An 18,109-nucleotide genomic window follows, 5' to 3' on the forward strand; every position below is an offset into this window, starting at 1 on the left:
TGTAAATCAATGGATGTGTAACTGATGTGATTCTGCAATCTGTGTATGGGGTGAAGGTGGGAGTTCATAACCCACTTGAATCAAAGTGTGGAATATGATATGTCAAGAAATTTGTAATGTTTTGAACAACCCACAATAAAAAATTAAAAAAAAAAAAAGTCTTAGTGTTGTACTATTCACTTGAATATTCATGTTTAATTGAGAATCACTTGAGTTTCCTATTCTAATATTTTAACAGTTTAAAATTGTTGCTTTACTCCTTGAATTTTTGACCATCAATATAGTAATTTAATTATCTTATTTAAACAAAGGCTCTGACTTATGTTTATTCAGCACAGCAATTTTCCAAGCATTCTGGTGCTTGAGTCATTTTGAAGGTTCTGTGTCTTCCCTTTAGTAAATCTGTCTTGTAAGGTTGGATTTTCTGTACTTTAGCAGGACAGTGTGGTGCAACATATTGAAATGCAGAAGCTGATAAGAGAATATAAGCTGTCTTTTTTAAAAAAAAAAAATGTATATTTTTGATTGTAGGTGGACATAATGCCTTTATTTTTATTTATTATCTTTATGTGGTGCTGAGGATCAAACCCAGTGCCTCACCTGCCTTCAGTGAGCACTCTACCACGGAGCCACAATCCCAGCCCCAAGAATATAAGCTGTCTTTAAAAATATGTATTAGTGAGATTTGCAGCAGTGTTGAAAGTTATTTTCCATAAGAACATGTTAACATATAATAATTGTCTTTTTGATTTGTTTTGTTTTGTTACCAGGGATTGAAGCCAGTGGAGTTCAACCAATGAGCCACATCCCCAGCCCTTTTTAATTTTTTTAATTGGAGATAGGATTTTACTAAGTTGCTGAGACTGGCCTTGAAATTCCTATCCTCCACTGGAATTACTGGGGCGTGCCACTGCACCTGGCATTATTATTGTCATTTTAATTAATTCATATTTTAAAAAATTGCTCAGGTTTGGAATTTGTGCTCTCCAGGTGAAGTTTTCCTCCTTAGATGTTACTCAACACCACACACCTTATTTGCCCCACCACAAAGTTGTATTACTTTGGGCAAGGTACTCACCCTCCTGAATAGCTCACTAAAATTTTACAGCTACAAACAACCCTATGAGGGGTTAGATTAGATTAAATAATTATGCATTTAATGTTAGCAAAGGTAATAATAATTGTTATATGATAATTATAATCGCTTTATAACTATATAGTGATAACATAGTAATGAATGAATTAGTTGTGTTGAAGCTCCATATTAGGTATGAAATACTGTAGTTTGTTCAAAACAAGTAAAAGATGATTATCACTTGAGCCATAAAGAACAAGTACCCTCATTCCTTCTTTTTCGTGACAGCCTTTAAAATACAGTTATGTGTCTCTTAAATATGGGAGCACATATTCTGAGAAATGTATCATTAGGTAATTTTTTCATTGGGTGCGTTACTTACTTCAAGTGGGCCTGTTGATGCAGTCAAGAGACTCAAAATTCAAGATGCATGAGGCACAACATAGTATATGGTTTCGTGGTAAAGTTTTTTTTTTTGTTTTTTTTTTTAAAAATCATTAGAAGGAGTATGCTTTAAACACAGATAAAAAAGTATGGTATAGTGAATATGTAAACCAGTAACATGGTTGTTTATTATCATTATCAAGTATTATGTGATGTATATAATTACAGGTATATTGTATTATTTCAGGACTGATTCCAACCTTTCCCCTTTTCTATTTGCCATTAACATTCTCAAGTATATAACCATTTTTGAAATTATGTTTAATATATTTGGTTTATTTAAAAAAATAAAAACAATTTATATTCCTCTTTTCCCATATAAAGAGTTTATTCTTTTGTTTGTTTTCATTTTTGGTATTGGGGATTGAACCCAGAGGCACTTTATTTTATTTTTTATTTGTTCTTTTTAAATATGCATGATAGTAGATTGTGTTTTGACATATAATACATTATATGGAACATAACTTCCCATTCTTGTGATTGTACATGATGTGGAGTTATACTGGTCATGTATTCATATATGAACATAAAGTTATATTCGATTCATTCTACTGTCTTTCCTATTCTCATTTCCTTCCTTTCCCTTCATTCCCTTTATCTAATCCAATGAACATTTATTCTCCCCCACACTTATTGTGTGTGAGCATCCACTTATCATGATATGTGGCTGATATAGAAATGGATAAAGAAAAGATACACACACATACACACAATGGAATATTACTCATTCATAAAGAAGAATGAAATTATGGCATTTGTTTTGAACAAACTACAACATTTCATATCTAATATGGAGCTTCAACACAACTAATTCATTCATTACTATGTTATCACTATATAGTTATAAAGCAATTATAATTATCATATAACAATTATTATTACCTTTGCTAACATTAAGTACATAATTATTTCATCTAATAATTATTTATTTTTACTTGTATTCTTGATAATTGCTATTTAGATTGGAGTGAGCTGGAATCTCAATGTAGTTTTGATTTGCATTTCTCTGATTATTAAAGATGCTGAACATTTTTTCATATATTGATGAATTGTATTTTTTCTGTGAAGTGTGTGGTCAGTTCTTTTGCCCATTATTAGGGTTTTTTGTTTTTGTTTTTTTTTTGTTAAATTTTTTGGGTTCTTTATATATCCTGGTGATTAATGCTCTATTTCAGGTGGTGGCAAAGATTTTCTCTTATCTATAGGCTCTTTCTTTACGTTCTTGATTGTTTCCTTTGCTGTGAAGTTTTTTAGTTTGATACCAGCTGATTTATTGATTCTTGATTTTGCTTCTTGCACTTTAGGAGTCTTGTTGAGGAATTTGGTTCCTAAAAGTAGACATGATGGAGATTTGGGCCTACATTTTCATCTAGTAGGTGTAGGGTGTCTGTTCTAATGTCAAGGTCCTTGATCCACTTTGAGTTGAGTTTTGTGCAGGGCAACAGAGAGAGTTTGGATTTCATTTTGCTACAAATGGATTTCCAGTTTTCCCAGCACCATGTGTTGAAGAGGCTATGTTTTCTCTAAAGTATGTTTATGTTGTCTTTGTCTAGTAGGAGGTAAGTCTATTTATGTGGGTTTGTATTTGTGTCTTCTATTCTGTACCATTGGTCTTTGTGTCTGTTTTGAAGCCAATACTATGCTGTTTTTGTTGCTATAACTCTGTAGTATAATTTAAGTTCTGATATTGTAATGCTTCCTGCTTAACTTTTCTCACTAAGGACTGTTTTGTCTATTCTGATTTTTTAAAAAAATTTTATTTTCCAAATGATTTTCATGACTGCTTTTTCTATTTCTATGAAGTATGTCATTGGAATTTTTATAGGAATATATTAAATCTGTATAGTGCTTTTGGTATTACAGCTATTTTGACAATATTAATTCCGCCTATCCATTAACATGGAAGTTCATTTTATCTTCAATTTCTTTAGTGTTCTGTAGTTTTCATTGTAGTGAAATGAAAAACTCTTTGTGTCTCTGGTTCTCTTTCTATGTGTGTATATCTATATCTGTGTCCTTTCTACCTATTTTTTTTGTTTAGCTAGCTAAAGCATGGCACAAGAGATTAGCTAACTTGTCCAAGGTGATAGGGCTAGTAAATGGTTGACCCAGGATTTAAATCTGGCATTTATTCTTCACATTTCATTGTTTGTGGTCAAGAACAGTTTAAAGTATACATCCTTAGATTTTTAGAAATGAATTAAATCAGGGTCCTTCAGTTGATAAGTCTAGAATGGAGGGTGACTTGGCTGAAATAGGAAAACTAGCAATTGTAATGCAATGTTACAAGCCTTAAGGATATTAAAGTTCCAGAAAATGGCTACAAAAAGTTATAATGTTAGGAAGCATTTTCCTATGACATCGTTAATTATTAAAACTTCACACCAGGTGCAGTGGCGTACTCCTGTAATCCCAGCAGCGCAGCGCGACTGTAATTCCAGTTTCTGGAGGCTGAGGCAGGAGGATCTCGAGTTCAAAGCCAGCCTCACCAATTTAGAGAGGATTTAAGCAACTCATCAAGACTCTGTCTCTAATTAAAATACAAAAATGGGCTGGGGATGTGGCTCAGTAGTTAAGCACCCCTGGGTTCTCCCCAGTAACAAAACAAAACAAAACTTTACTATAAATGATGCTAAGAAGTAGTGAAACTTCTAAATGTTAATAAGAAATTACATATTTAAAAAAACTTGGACCAGAATTTTAATTTGATTCCTAAAAATTTTGTAGAAAAAATATTCTTTAAGTTATAGTTTAATTTTAGATACATAAAAGCTGAAAAATTAACAAAATAAGAATTAAAATTATTTATATGGGCAGTCTCCAAAAAAGAGCAGATTATATTCTAAAGGATCTTTTATAATCAGTTACTTGGAATTAATTCCCTCCCCTGTATATTAAACATGGGCATGAAATCTGTTACCTGACTCAGTAGCCGAAGCAGAGAGTTGTTTTTTTATTTTATTTTTTGTAATTGTAAATGGATAGAATGCCTTTATTTGTTTATTTTTATGTGGTGCTGAGGATTGAGCCCAGTGCTTTGCACATGCCAGGCAAGCACTCTGCCCCTGAGCTACAGCCCTAACCCTGAAGCAGAGAGTTCTTTTGTTCTTTTTTTTTTTTTTCTGTTTTAGAGCCAACTCTGAGCTGCAAAAGCAAGAGATCTTTTAGAGCTGCAAAATCCCCACTTCATATCTTTGCTGGATATTCCACTTCTCAAGCAGTTGATAGAATTCATAGAATTGTGTGCCTTACCACCAAAATTCTAAAGCATTTGCCATAGATAATCATATGATTGCTTAATAGAAATATACAAGAGTCTCATAGGCTGTGTAATTCTGATTCTTACCATTTTTTCTTTAAACTTGGTACTGATAGGTCCTTAATACTGAACCAGAATTATCATGTACTTACACTTGACACAAGCATTACACTGATTATAGTTTAGAGATAAGCTACAAATATTACCGATGAGTTCGGGATAGAATAATGAAAAAGTAAAACAATACAATCTGCACAAGGCTTTACTGGGGCTTATGCTTGAACACAAAGGAGTCAGTACATAGAACAGAATTCCTAGACTGGTTCTCTGAGAACTGAGAAGAGTGAAGGATTTTTAGGCAAGGAATAGGCTCCTGCAGAGTCAACTGCTGACCCAGAATTTCTGCACTATCATGCTGGTTCTTTGTGCTCTGCACTGGGGTTTGTGTGTGACATGGTAATCCACACAGGCTCATTGGGTTCATTTGCACTTGGCTCTTGCTGAGATGGTGGAGGTGCTCACTCACACAACCCTAGAAAGCTGCAGAAAAGTCCCTTGGCAGGCTTCAAGGGCCATTGCCCACCAGGTCCTGGCATTAGTGGTTGTTGGTGGTGATGGTTGTTGCATAGTGGCAGGGAAAGAGTGGCATCTGCTGCCGCCTTCTAAACTGACCTGGTGGCACCTTAGCACTGGTTTTTATCTCCACATCATCTCCACCCAGGCTGGGTGCTATTGCCCCCTGCATCCTGTTCCAACAAACCCCAGGAGGTTCTGGTCAGCTACAAAGACAACCTGTATTTAACAAAAACACAGAAAAGTACAGAAAACAAAAACAAAAACAAAAACCTATCTTTTGGGTAAGATTAGGCTTCTCCTGTTCTGTCTCACCACTCTTTAAATAATTGCGTTAAAGAGGTTGAAATAGCCAGACCTCAGAACTAGGAGAATTTAAAGACAAAACTCATGAAGAGCCTTCTGTAATAGTAATTAAAATATTTGTAGTAATTTATAGTAATAATTCCTGAAGTACTTTTAAATAATTGTTTTTTCTTTTAGAAAAAAAAATTATGCAGTCCAAATAATTTAGAAATGGGAAAACTTGCTGTGTTCTCAGGTTGAGAGTAAAGAGGAATATGAAGATTGAATTAGTTATGTATTCTAATATTTTAGATTTCCAGTGTCTTAATTTTTTACTTTTTACTTTATAACTAAATGGATTTTTAAAAGCTTATTATATAAAATTTATGTTGTTCTGTATACATGAAAATACAGATAACAAATTCTTTTTTGTGTTGTTAGGATATTTAACCCAGAGCATTGTACTTGTTTGGCAAACACTGCCACTGAACTCTATCTCCAGCCCCCCACAGATAACAAATTCTTGGTTCAAATAAAGCAGTTTAATTGTGTTTTTTTATGATAGTGTGTTTTTTTTTTTTGTAACAGAATTTTTTAAGTCCAATGAATGACAGACATTCAGTCATAAATTTCTGAAGACTGTGGCTGAGACTTATTCATCTGTTTCCCCTTAGAATTTAGCATAACACCTTGTTTACAGAAGGCCATGAGTGTGTGTGTGTGTGTGTGCGCGCGTGCATGTGTGTGTGTGTTTAATTTATATATGACAGCAGAATGCATTACAATTCTTATTACATATATAGAGCACAATTTTTCATATCTCTGGTTGTATATATAGTAATTCACACCAATTCGTGTCTTTATACCTGTACTTTGGATAATAATGATCATCACATTCAACTATCGTTAATTGCCCCATGCCCCCTCCCTTCCCCTACAGCCCTTCTGCCCTATCTAGAGTTCATCTATTCCTCCCATACTCCCTCTCCCTATCCCACTATGAATCAGCCTCCTTATATCAAAGAAAACATTAGGCATTTGGCTTTTTGGGATTGGCTAACTTCACTTAGCATTGTCTTCTCTAACTTCATCCATTTACCTGCAAATGCCATGATTTTATTCTCTTTTATTGCTGAGTAATATTCCATTGTGTATATGTGCCACATTTTTTTAAATTCATTCATCTATTGAAGGGCATCTAGGTTGGTTCCACAGTTCAGCTATTGTGAATAAACATTGATGTGGCTGTGTCCCTGTAGTATGCTATTTTTAAGTTGTTTGGGTATAGACCAAGGAGAGGGATAGCTGGGTCAAATGGTGGTTCCATTCCCAATTTTCCAAGAAATCTCCATTCTGCTTTCCATATTGGCTGCACCAATTTGCAGTCCCACCAGCAGTGTATGAGTGTACCTTTTCCCCCGCATCCTCGCCAACACTTATTGTTGTTTTTATGCATAATAAGTGCCATTCTGACTGGAGTGAGATGAAATCTTAGAGTGGTTTTGATTTGCGTTTCTCTAATTGCTAGTGATGATGAACATTTTTTCATGTATTTGTTGATTGATTGTACATCATCTTCTGAGAAGTGTCCCTTCAGGTCCTTGGCCCATTTATTGATTGGTTTATTTGTATTTTTGGTGTTTAGTTTTCTGAGTTCTTTATATAATAGAGATTAGTGCTCTATCTTATGTGTAAGGGGTAAAGATTTGCTCCTAAGATGTAGGCTCTCCATTCACCTCACAGATTGTTTCTTTTGCTGAGAAGAAACTTTTTAGTTTGATTCCATCCCATTATTGATTCTTGATTTTAATTCTTATGTCATAGGAGTCTTATTAAGGAAGTTGGGGCCTAATCCCACATGATGGAGATTAGAGTCTACTTTTTCTTCTGTTAGATATAGGGTCTCTGATTGTATTCCTAAATCCTTGATCCATTTTGAGTTGAGTTTTGTGCATGGTGAGAGAGAGGGGTTTAATTTCATTTTGTTGCATATGGATTTCCAGTTTTCCCAGCACCATTTGTTGAAGAGACTGTCTTTTCTCCAATGCATGTTCTTATCTTTGTCTAATATAAGGTAATAGTAGTTTTGGAGGTTAGTCTCTATGTCCTCTATTCTGTACCATTGGTCTACCAGTCTGTTTTGTTGCCAATACTATGCTGTTTTTGTTACTATTGCTCTGTAGTATAGTTTAAGGTCTGGTACAGTGATGCCACCTGCTTTTCTCTTCCTGCTAAGGATTGCTTTAGCTATTCTGGGTCTCTTATTTTTCCAGATGAATTTCATGATTGCTTTTTCTATTTCTATGAGGAATGCCATTGGGATTTTGATCAGAATTGCATTAAATCTGTTTAGTGCTTTTGGAAGTATGGTCTTTTTTATAATATTAATTCTGCCTATCCAAGAGCAAGGTAGATCTTTCCATCTTCTAAGATCTTCTTTGATCTCTTTCTTTAGAGTTCTGTTATTTTCATTATATAGTTCTTTCATCATTTTCATTAAGTTGATTCCCAAGTATTTTATTTATGTATTTATTTATTTAGTTTTGAGGCTATCGAGAATGGGGTAGTTGTCCTCATTTCCCTTTCTGAGGATTTCTCACTGATATACAGAAATGCCTTTGATTTATGGGTGTTGATTTTATACCTTGCTATTTTGCTGAATTCATTTACTAGTTCTAGGAGTTTTCTGGTGGAAAACTAGAAAACTAGTTAGGGTGTTCCAGGTATAGAATCATATCATCAGCAATTTCTATTTCCTGAAATAAATTGGAGATTATTGGTATTAGTTCTTCTTTAAAGCTCTTGTAGAACTCGGCTGTGAATCCATCCGGTCCTGGGCTTTTCTTGGTTGGTAGACTTTTGATGGCGTCTGCTATTTCGTCACTTGAAATTGATCTGTTTAAATTGTGTATATCATCCTACTTAAATTTGGGCACATTATATGACTCTAGAAATTTGTCGATGCCTTCGATATTTTCTATTTTATTGGAGTATACGTTTTCAAAATAATTTCTAATTATCTTCTGTATTTCCGTAGTGTTTATTGTGATATTTCCTTTTTCATCATGTATGTTAGTGATTTGAGTTTTCTCTCTCCTTCTCTTTATTAGCATGGCTAGGGATCTGTCAATTTTATTTATTTTTTCAAAGAACAAACTTTTTGTTCTGTCAGTTTTTTCAGTTGTTTCTTTTGTTTCAATTTCATTGATTTCAGCTCTGATTCTAATTATTTCCTGTTGTCTGCTGCTTTTGGTGTTGATTTTTTGTTCTTTTTCTAGGGTTTTGATATGTAGTGGTAAGTAATTTATTTGTTGACTTTTTCTTCTTTTAAGGAATGAACTCCATGCAGTGAACTTTCCTCTTAGAACTGCTTTCATAGTGTCCCAGAGATTTTGATATATTCTATCTGGGTACCTCTAAAAACTTTTTAATCTCCTCCTTGATGTCTTCTGTAACCCATTGATCATTCAGTAGCATATTATTTAGTCTCCAGGTGTTAGAGTGTATTTTATTTCTTATTTTATCATTGATTTCTAATTTTATTCCATTATGATCTGATAGAAAGCAGGGTAGTATCTCTACTTTTTTATATTTGATAAGAGTTGCTTTGTGGCATAGTATATGATCTATTTTAGAGAAGGATCCATGTGCTGCTGAGAAGGAAGTATATTCTCTCGTTGAAGGTTGGAATATTCTTAACTCAGTTAAGTCTAAGTTATTGTATTATTGAGTTCTATAGTTTCTTTGTTCAGCTTTTGTTTGGAAGATCTATCTAGTGATGAAAGAGGTGTGTTAAGGTCACCCAAAATTATTGTGTTGTGGTCTATTTGACTCTTGAACTTGAGAAAAGTTTGTTTGATGAACATAGCTGCTCTGTTGTTCGGGGCATATATATTTATAATTGTTAAGTCTTGTTGGTGTATGGTTCCCTTGAGCAGAACGTAGTGTCCTTCTTTATCCTTTTTGATTGACTTTAGTTTGAAGTCTACTTTATTTGAAATGAGGATAGAAAGCCCTGCTTGCTTCTGCAGTCCATGTGAGTGGTATGCTTTTTCCCAACCCATAACCTCAGTCTGTGAATGTCTTTTTCTATGAGATGAGTCTCTTGTAGGCAGCATATTGTTGGGTCTTTTTTTTTTTTTTTGGTCCAATCTGCTAGTCTATTTCTTTTGATTGGTGAGTTTAGGCCATTAACATTCAGGGTTATTATTGAGACATGATTTGTATTCCCAGCCATTTTTGTTTATTTTTGATATTTAACATGACTTGGTTTCTCTTCTGATGAGATTTTCCTTTAGTGTAATCCCTCCCTCTGCTGATTTTCATCATTGTTTTTCATTTCCCCTTTGAATATTTTGCTGAGGATGTTCTGTAGTGTAGGCTTTCTAGTTGTAAATTCTTTTAACTCTTTTTTTTTTATCATGGAAGGTTTTTATTTCATCATTAAATCTAAAGCTTAGTTTTGCTGATATAAGATTCTTGGTTGGCATCCATTTTCTTTCAGAGCTTGGTATTTGTTGTTCAACGATCTCCTGGCTTTGAAGGTCTGGGCTGAAAAATCTGCTGAGATAAGAATAGTCTCCCCCTATATGTGATCTGATTCCTCTCTCTTGTGGCTTTTAAGATTCTATCCTTATTCTTTTTGTATGTTAGGCATTTTCATTATAATGTGCCTTGGTGTACATCTGTTGTAATTTTGTACATTTGGTGTCCTGTAAGCCTCTTGTATTTGGTTTTCCAATTTGTTCTTCATGCTTGGGAAATTTTCTGATATTATCTCATTCAAGAGATTGCGCGTTCCTTTGGCTTGAAACTCTGTGCCTTTCTCTATCTCAGTAACTCTTAGATTTGTTCTTTTGATGCTGTCCCATAATTCTTGGATGTTCTGTTCATGGTTTCTAACTTTCTTCACTGTGTGGTCAGCTTTATTTTCCAGATTGTATACTTTGTCTTCATTATCTGACATTCTTTCTTCCAAGTGATCTAGTCTGTTGGTTATGCTTTCTGTTGAGTTTTTTATTTGATTTAAGCTATCCTTCATTTGAAGGATTTCTGACTTTTTTTTTTTTTTCAGAGTCTCTATCTCTATCTTGAAACAATCTTTTGCTACCTGTATTTGCTCTCCTATTTCTTTGTTGGAGTGATCAATTTGTGCTTGTATTTGCTCATTTAGGTCATTCTTTAATTCACAAATCATTTTGATTATGAACCTTCTGAACTCCTTCTCTGACATTTCATCAACTTCGCTGTCCATACGTTCTGTTATTATAGTGTCCTGTCTTGTTTGGGGCACTTTCCTCTCTTGTTTTTTCATGTTGTCTATGTGTCTTCCTTTCTTGCAGTGTGGATCTGAGACATTACAGTTTCTTCCCTATATTCTTGTGGTACCTGTGCAGATTATCTGTACCTCACCTTGATGTTGGGCTTCCAGACCCTCAATGGATGCTACTGCATCCTGGATCTGGGCCCTGCAGAAGCTGGTGTGGGTGGATCTGGGCCACTGGGCTTGACCTCCTGTGGTAGTCTGCTGGTAGGAAGAGGTGGTCTTGTGCCAAAGGCTAGGCTCTGGAGGTGTCTGTCTCGCTGGGGGAGGGGTGAACCCGACCTACTCAGAGCCTGTACCCAGTGCGCTGGAGTGGCAGTCTGGGCTGGATCTGAGCTCTTGCAGTAGTCGACTGGTCAGACGGGGGTGGTCCTGCACCAGAGGCTTGGCTATGGCGAGTGTCTGCCCCGCTGGGAAAAGACTGCTCTCCTGGGCCCTGCGCGCCTGGGCCCTGCGCGGCAGAGGCCAGTGTGGGTGGATCTCAGTAGTTATATTTTGAATGTATCAATCTATGATGAAATGTATCCAACCAAGTTTTTGTTCCTTTTCAGTTGCTAAAAAAATAGAATAATAAACTAGAATTTATTTTAACTTTTGTTTTCTTACAGAAATTATTACATTTCTGAAACGTGAAAAGTAGGTAATAAAGATGAATGCCAATTGGCATTTGAAAAGTCAGATTTACTAAAACAATACATCATGAGGTGATTGATTACTAGTTTTTATGAGAGAATATTGTTTAAAAATTGTTTTTATTTAGTAATTCATTTGTTCAATTATTAAGTGCTTACTACAACCATCATTTTATTTATTTAATTGGGTTTATTTAGGGATGAATCAGTTATATGAGTTATGTATATATCAAACATATCCAACTTAAAAATTGAGCTTTTTATAGGAAAAAAGAGTTTATTGTAGTTTAATTACCCCACCCTAATGATAATATATCTTTATTTTACAGGAAGGAAAACAGATATAACTTGCTGCCTTGTTTGGAGTCACATGGTGAGTTTTAAGATCAAAATTCTCCCCAATAATTTCTTAATCCCAAGTTCCATGTTTTAATATTTAGTCTTCTTTAAAATGATTCATAAAATTGACTGATCTCATGTATCAGTACTTAGGTGACAATTTACAGAAAATCAGCTCTGCAACTTGATGGGCGACAACCCTTTTCAACCAAAAGGTAAGTGTTGTGGCCACAACAGATGACAGTGTGTATGGCTTTTGTTTAACTGCTTCAAGAGAAGGTGGAGGACTTTTTCTTAAAAACTTAAAATTGTTGGAGTAGCAAATATTCATATAAAAAAGTAAAGTAGAAGTGAACTTTATTCTTTTTGTTAACAGAGATAACTATCAATTTAGTATATTCATGTGTTTCTTCTATGCATAGACAAAAAATATTTCTAGAAAACATTAAAAAGGTGCTATGTGACCTTAACGTTTCTCTCTGCAGTGTATTCTGGATATTTTAACAATGGCAGAGTCCTGTGAGAAAGAACAAGGAAGATCTTTGCATACTCTTATCAGTTCTCTAGGGCTGCCATAACAAAGTACCACAGACTAGGTGGTTTATAGGATGGAAGTTTGTTTTCTCATAATTTTTGAGGCTAAAAAGCCAAGATTAACTTGTTGGTAGGGGTGGTTTCTTCAGAGGGCCACAAGGGGAGGGCCAGGCTTCTCTCTTGGGCTTGTAGATAGCCATGTTCTCATTAGGTTTTCACATGGTCCTCTCTCTATGCATATGCCTGCATCCCACTTTTCACTTCTGTTAAAAGACACCAGTTATATGGATTTTATTGCCACCCAAGTGACCTTTTTAAAAAATATTTATTTATTTATTTATATGTGATGTTCAGGATCAAACCTAGTGCCTCATGCATACGAGGCATGTGCTCTACCACTGAGCTATCACCCAGCCCCTAGTGACCTTATTTTAACATAATTATTTCTAAAGGTCTATCTATAAATATAGCCATAGTCTGAGGTAGTGAGGGTTAGGAATTTAGCATATGGCTTTTGAGAAAACACAATTTAACCCATTACATATATCAGCTGGAAATAAATAGTACTTTTATTATCAGTTCACAGTGGATCTTCCTAATTTTTCAAAATTAGGTACTATCTTACTTCACCTTGTCTATACGTTATCTCATGCTGTGGGTATGTTGATTATCTAATGTTGTGGGGGAAATGTATTCCCAGTGAATTAAATTTGGCTGTGGCTATGTAAAATTAAGACGTGAAGAAAGAGAGTAGTTTGAGATCATGTATTTTAACATTTGAATTGAATGATATTGACTGTCAATGTAGTTCAAAATTCAAAGGAAAATAAAAATATAATGGTTTATTGAGGAAGTTATAATTGAACCAAGGATTAGTGCAAACGGGCAATTAATTGGTTGAGTATCTAGTTGAAAATGGATGTTTTACATGGTGTTTTCCATTTTCTTGAATGTATATAAAACTTAGGTAGATATCATAAATAGCTTCAAGTAATTTCTTCAGTCATACAATTACAAGGCAGTGAAGATTTGAACCATTCAATTTGATTTCAAGTCCATGTCCTTTTTATGTTGTAGACTGGAATGATATAGACTGTACAGGTAAGGTACTCTGTGCAGAAGTGATATAGATTTTAGTATTTTTAATGATCTGAGTTGAAAAACTTAAAGAACTCTTATCTAACTAGTAAAATAGTACAATTATAAAAGGAAGGGGTCAGTTTGTGATGTTGATGACATCTGAAAAAATAGGAAGGCCTTTGATAGGTAGATTACTAAACACTTAAATATTATACCAGGGAATGGTTTGTGACATACTTTTCTATATATTTATAAAAGAATGGCATCTAATTTGTTGAAATATTTGTTTTGTATGCTGTCTCCAGAGCATAATTTCAGTTGATATCTTTCAGTTTTATGGTAGAATATTGCTTGAATTTTGAGTTAGAAGTAGAAATGATATTATTTTAGTATAATAAAAAATTACCTTTTAAAAATGATGTATTAAAGATATTGCCAGAACCCTGGAAATTTTTATTTCTTTTGTGGATAGGAGGTTTTCCTAAAATCCTGGTGTTATTGGTGTTCCATCTATATCTAAGTGCTTCTTAGGAGCTCAGTGTACTTGGTCATAATTTCTGAGAAGTGGTATTTACTGTATGTATTGCTTTGATCGGTTTCTTCAGGTGAGAAAATATAATATATTCTGGCTGGTATAAGCCTCCCTCATTTTCTGTATTTTAATTTAGCACCTATCCCTGCTTTGCTCTGTGCCTAACATTCCTGAATTTGGTAGTAATTCTAGTTTGTTTCCTACCTGTTATTTCTTAGTCTTAGTCTACCTGTGGTTAATATCTCTTTAGAAAGATAATGATTAGATAGAATATGTTTATCTAGGTGTACTACTGAAGCTCACTTTGGATTTTGTTATTTCTAAGTTTTCTATCTATGGTAAATAACTAATATCTTTCGTTTTCTGTCTTTCTATCTACCTCTTAATCTATCTTAATTGTACTAGTTTTTATCCTAGTGAGGTTTGAATTTCTTATTGTTATTACAGGGTACTGACTACGAATATCAATTCAGAAATTGCTATTAGAATTGTTAAAGTAGATCTTCAATATCAGGTATTATAAAAATGTTTTTACTGCCAGGCACGGTGGTGGTGCATGCCTGTAATCCCAGCAATCTCAGCAGCTTGGGAGGCCAAGACAGGAGGATCACAAGTTCAAAGCTAATCTCAGCAAAAGCGAGGTGTTAAGCAACTCAGTGAGACCCTGTCTCTAAATAAAATACAAAATAGGGTTGGGATATGGCTCAGTGGTCTAGTGCCCGCTAGTTCAATCCCTGGGACTCACCCCGCAAAATGTTTTTATTTTTCTTTTTGAAAATAAGGTTACTTCTCTCCTTTTGAAAATTAGATAATTTTAAAATGGCAGAACTCTTTATGGAATGTGAAGAAGAAGAACTGGAACCATGGCAGAAGAAAGTAAAAGAAGTTGAGGATGATGATGATGATGAGCCCATCTTTGTTGGAGAGATATCGAGTTCAAAACCAGCAATTTCCAGTAAGCATTTACTTTTACTAAAGCCAAATTTTATAAGATATTATTTTTAATGGAAAACTTGTGAATGTCTTATGGGACTCAGTGTACTTATTCTACTGTAAGGAGTTAGGGATGAGAGATTAGGGGGAGGCCAGTAAGAACTTGAGAATCAAAATGGGGATGTGATTGGAGACTAGAGGGAAGCCAAAGGTTAAATATCAGAGGTGTGAGAGAGAAGTAGGCTTAGATTGGCTTGTCGCATTGGAGGTCTTCTGAGATTGGAAATAATTTCTAGTGAAACTGTGTATCCGAGTAAACTGTTTATCTGTTTATTTCTGTCTTTTCTCATTTAGCAGTTACATAAGGAAGGATCTGGAATGCTTAGATTAAAATTTGGAATATACTAAGTGTATATTAGTCTCAGGTGGAAGTTCTCACATCTAGGCCTCATTGCATTGTCATTCATACATGGCTAAAACTGTATATAGGCAATGAATGATTCAGAGTCTCTGGCTTAAGTCCTCGATGGGTTGTAGATTCTGACCATAACCATTTTTCAGCAACTTATATTCATGAAAAATAGGGACATCACCTATAGCCACTGTACTTTGATGATGTAGCAGTTAGCACACTTAAATCCTTTTAACTTTTTGGCAGAATAGCCTCTGTGGATTACTAGCTTTCATATACAGTAATTGGGCTGGACATTGTTATATTGTTAGAGTAAAGATACCAATACTTGCTAAGATATCCACTCTGAGATGTCTGAAGTATAGAGAAATAACATAGATTTCAAGTAGAAGGAGAAAATAGATCCTTTCTGATTTTATTTATACATTTGTTTTAAACCAGGAGAATTTATCAAAGAATGTAATGTGCCCTGCATATTACTGTTTTCTTAACTTACTATGGCAATGCTTAAAAGTGTGAATGAGTCTCAAGTTTCTGTACAACCTTGTCACCATTCAAAGAAAGATGTAGATTGTATATAAATACATTTTAGAACACTTCAAATATGTAGACTCTTTTTGTGTGTTGGACTGCTGTTGAATGTGTGTACTATTTCTTTGTCTTGCAGAAAGTTTTGACTTGTGTATTATCAGATTTGTCATCCTTTTACTTCTGGCTTTTGGATCTTGAGTTTTAATGAGAACAGTTGTGCTTACTCTTTAAAATAGTTAAGGCTAACAATCTTGTTTCTTTTGTTTCTTTGGAAGCTAAAGATGTATGTGTTTAAAATTAACTGTGTTCTTAAATTAGTGATAATTTATATATTCTTTCTAGTAACCTGTTTGTTTTCAATTTGTGATTTCTATTTTCTTAGTACATATTTTAAAATTAATATAATTTTTTTAGATATTTTGAACAGAGTTAACCCCAGCTCATATTCAAGGGGAATAAAAAATGGCATACTCAGTCGAGGTACAGTATTATTGTACTATTTTAATTTTAAAATAAAGTATTTTGACAAAATTAATAGAAACATATTCAATATATTGTGTAATTTTAAAATACAGGTATTACTGCTGCATTCAAGCCTACAAGTCAACACTATACGAACCCAACATCAAATCCAGTTGCCGCCTCGCCAGTAAATTTTCATCCTGAATCTAGATCTTCAGATAGCTCTGTTATTGTTCAGCCTTTTTCTAAACCTGTAAGTGTTTTTGAAACTACATAGTCAGCCCAGGGATACGTTTGATATTATTTATCAGTATCAGCAGTACTCAGTTAAAATTCTGGACTGTCACAGGTAGTTATCCAGTAAGAGCAAAATCATAAGAAAATGTCACCATTTTTATAATAGCTTAAATAGTACCCAAAGTAATAGTTGCAGGCACTAAGTCCCCAGCCTATTAATAAGTCAGGTAATATGCTTAAGTTGAATAGATATAATGTTGAAAACTATGTATCAAAATATGAGTTAAAATATTAATAATGAATATTGCATAATGGCAAAATATTTAAGATCACAAACTGGGTCAGGTGTTCTTAATAGGGAAAATTATTGAGAGACCATCATAGCTTTTTATTCTAAAAACATACCTTCTTGGTTTAGTTTTAAAACCTTAATAAAAAGTAATAGTTAATAGTAATAGTTATCATTTATTGAGCTATTAATATACATAAGGATTTATGCTAAGTGCTATGCATAAATTAATCTTATTTAATTCTTAAGCATCCCTAGGAAGTATGTGCTGTTATTATCCCCATTTTATAGTTGAGGAAACTTAGGCTTATAGAGGTTAAATGATTCACTCAAGATCACACAGCTGGCGAGGATCTGAGATTTCATTGTAGGCTAAACCATTCTTTATGTGTGGGTACACACACATAACTATACATTGTATATGAATGTATGCTTTCTAAAAATTGGAAGCATTGCCTAGTTCTATCAGTTCTCAATGGATAGTCTGTGAAGTCCTCTGGGGTTCCCTAAAACTCTCTCTGGGTTTGGAAATCAATGATATTGTCATCGCAGTTGAAGATACTAATTTTGCCTTTTCTACTATGTTGACATTTGCATTGATGATGTTGAAGCAATGGTGTGAGTAAGCTACTGATGCCTTAAGTGGGAATCAAAGTAGTGGCACCAAACTGTACCAGTAGTATTCATATTAGTCACCTACCGTATATTCACAATAAAATTTTTTATTGTGAATATACGGTAGGTGACTAATATGAATACTTATTTCCTTGATGAAACTACTAAGATCTATTAACACCAGTTTAAGTATGAAACATTAATGTTATTAATTTTTAAACTCTACCCATTAATATTTGTCTTTTAAAATATTTTGCGTGATGAAATAGTATACATAAAGTACTTCTGTGTCTGAAGTTTGGTGCTTGTGTGATTGAATTACGAGCTACACTATCTGTTTTTTTTTTTTTTTTAATTTTTTATTGTTGGCTGTTCAAAACATTACATAATTCTTGATATATCATATTTCACACTTTGATTCAAGTGGGTTATGAGCTCCCATTTTTACCCCAAATACAGATTGCAGAATCACATCAGTTACACATCCATTGATTTACATATTGCCATACTAGTGTCTGTTGTGTTCTGCTGCCTTTCCTATCCTCTACTATCCC

At 34.1% G+C, this 18,109-nt stretch overlaps 1 protein-coding gene across 7 annotated transcripts in view; it reads left to right on the forward strand.

Moving 5' to 3' along the window:
• The first annotated feature begins 11,919 nt into the window (after positions 1-11,919).
• Znf280d (zinc finger protein 280D) overlaps positions 11,920-18,109 on the forward strand; it is a 95,005-nt gene continuing 88,815 nt past the window's right edge. For 5 of the 7 annotated variants that reach the window (XR_007343865.1, XM_015480619.2, XM_048793210.1 and 2 more), the window contains exons 1-5: positions 11,921-11,964; positions 12,077-12,145; positions 14,885-15,031; positions 16,367-16,432; positions 16,528-16,667. Coding sequence is in view for 6 of the 7 variants with exons in the window: in XM_015480619.2 (XP_015336105.1) it covers positions 12,118-12,145; positions 14,885-15,031; positions 16,367-16,432; positions 16,528-16,667 (381 nt within the window). In the remaining variant the exon portion in view is untranslated. Of the gene's footprint in view, positions 11,965-12,076; positions 12,146-14,884; positions 15,032-16,366; positions 16,433-16,527; positions 16,668-18,109 lie in introns of all 7 variants that reach the window. The other 2 variants (XM_048793208.1, XM_048793209.1) reach the window with 2 other exon arrangements.

Source organism: Marmota marmota, unplaced genomic scaffold (genome assembly GCF_001458135.2).
Source record: "Marmota marmota marmota unplaced genomic scaffold, marMar, whole genome shotgun sequence".
Taxonomy (NCBI): Eukaryota; Metazoa; Chordata; class Mammalia; order Rodentia; family Sciuridae; genus Marmota; species Marmota marmota.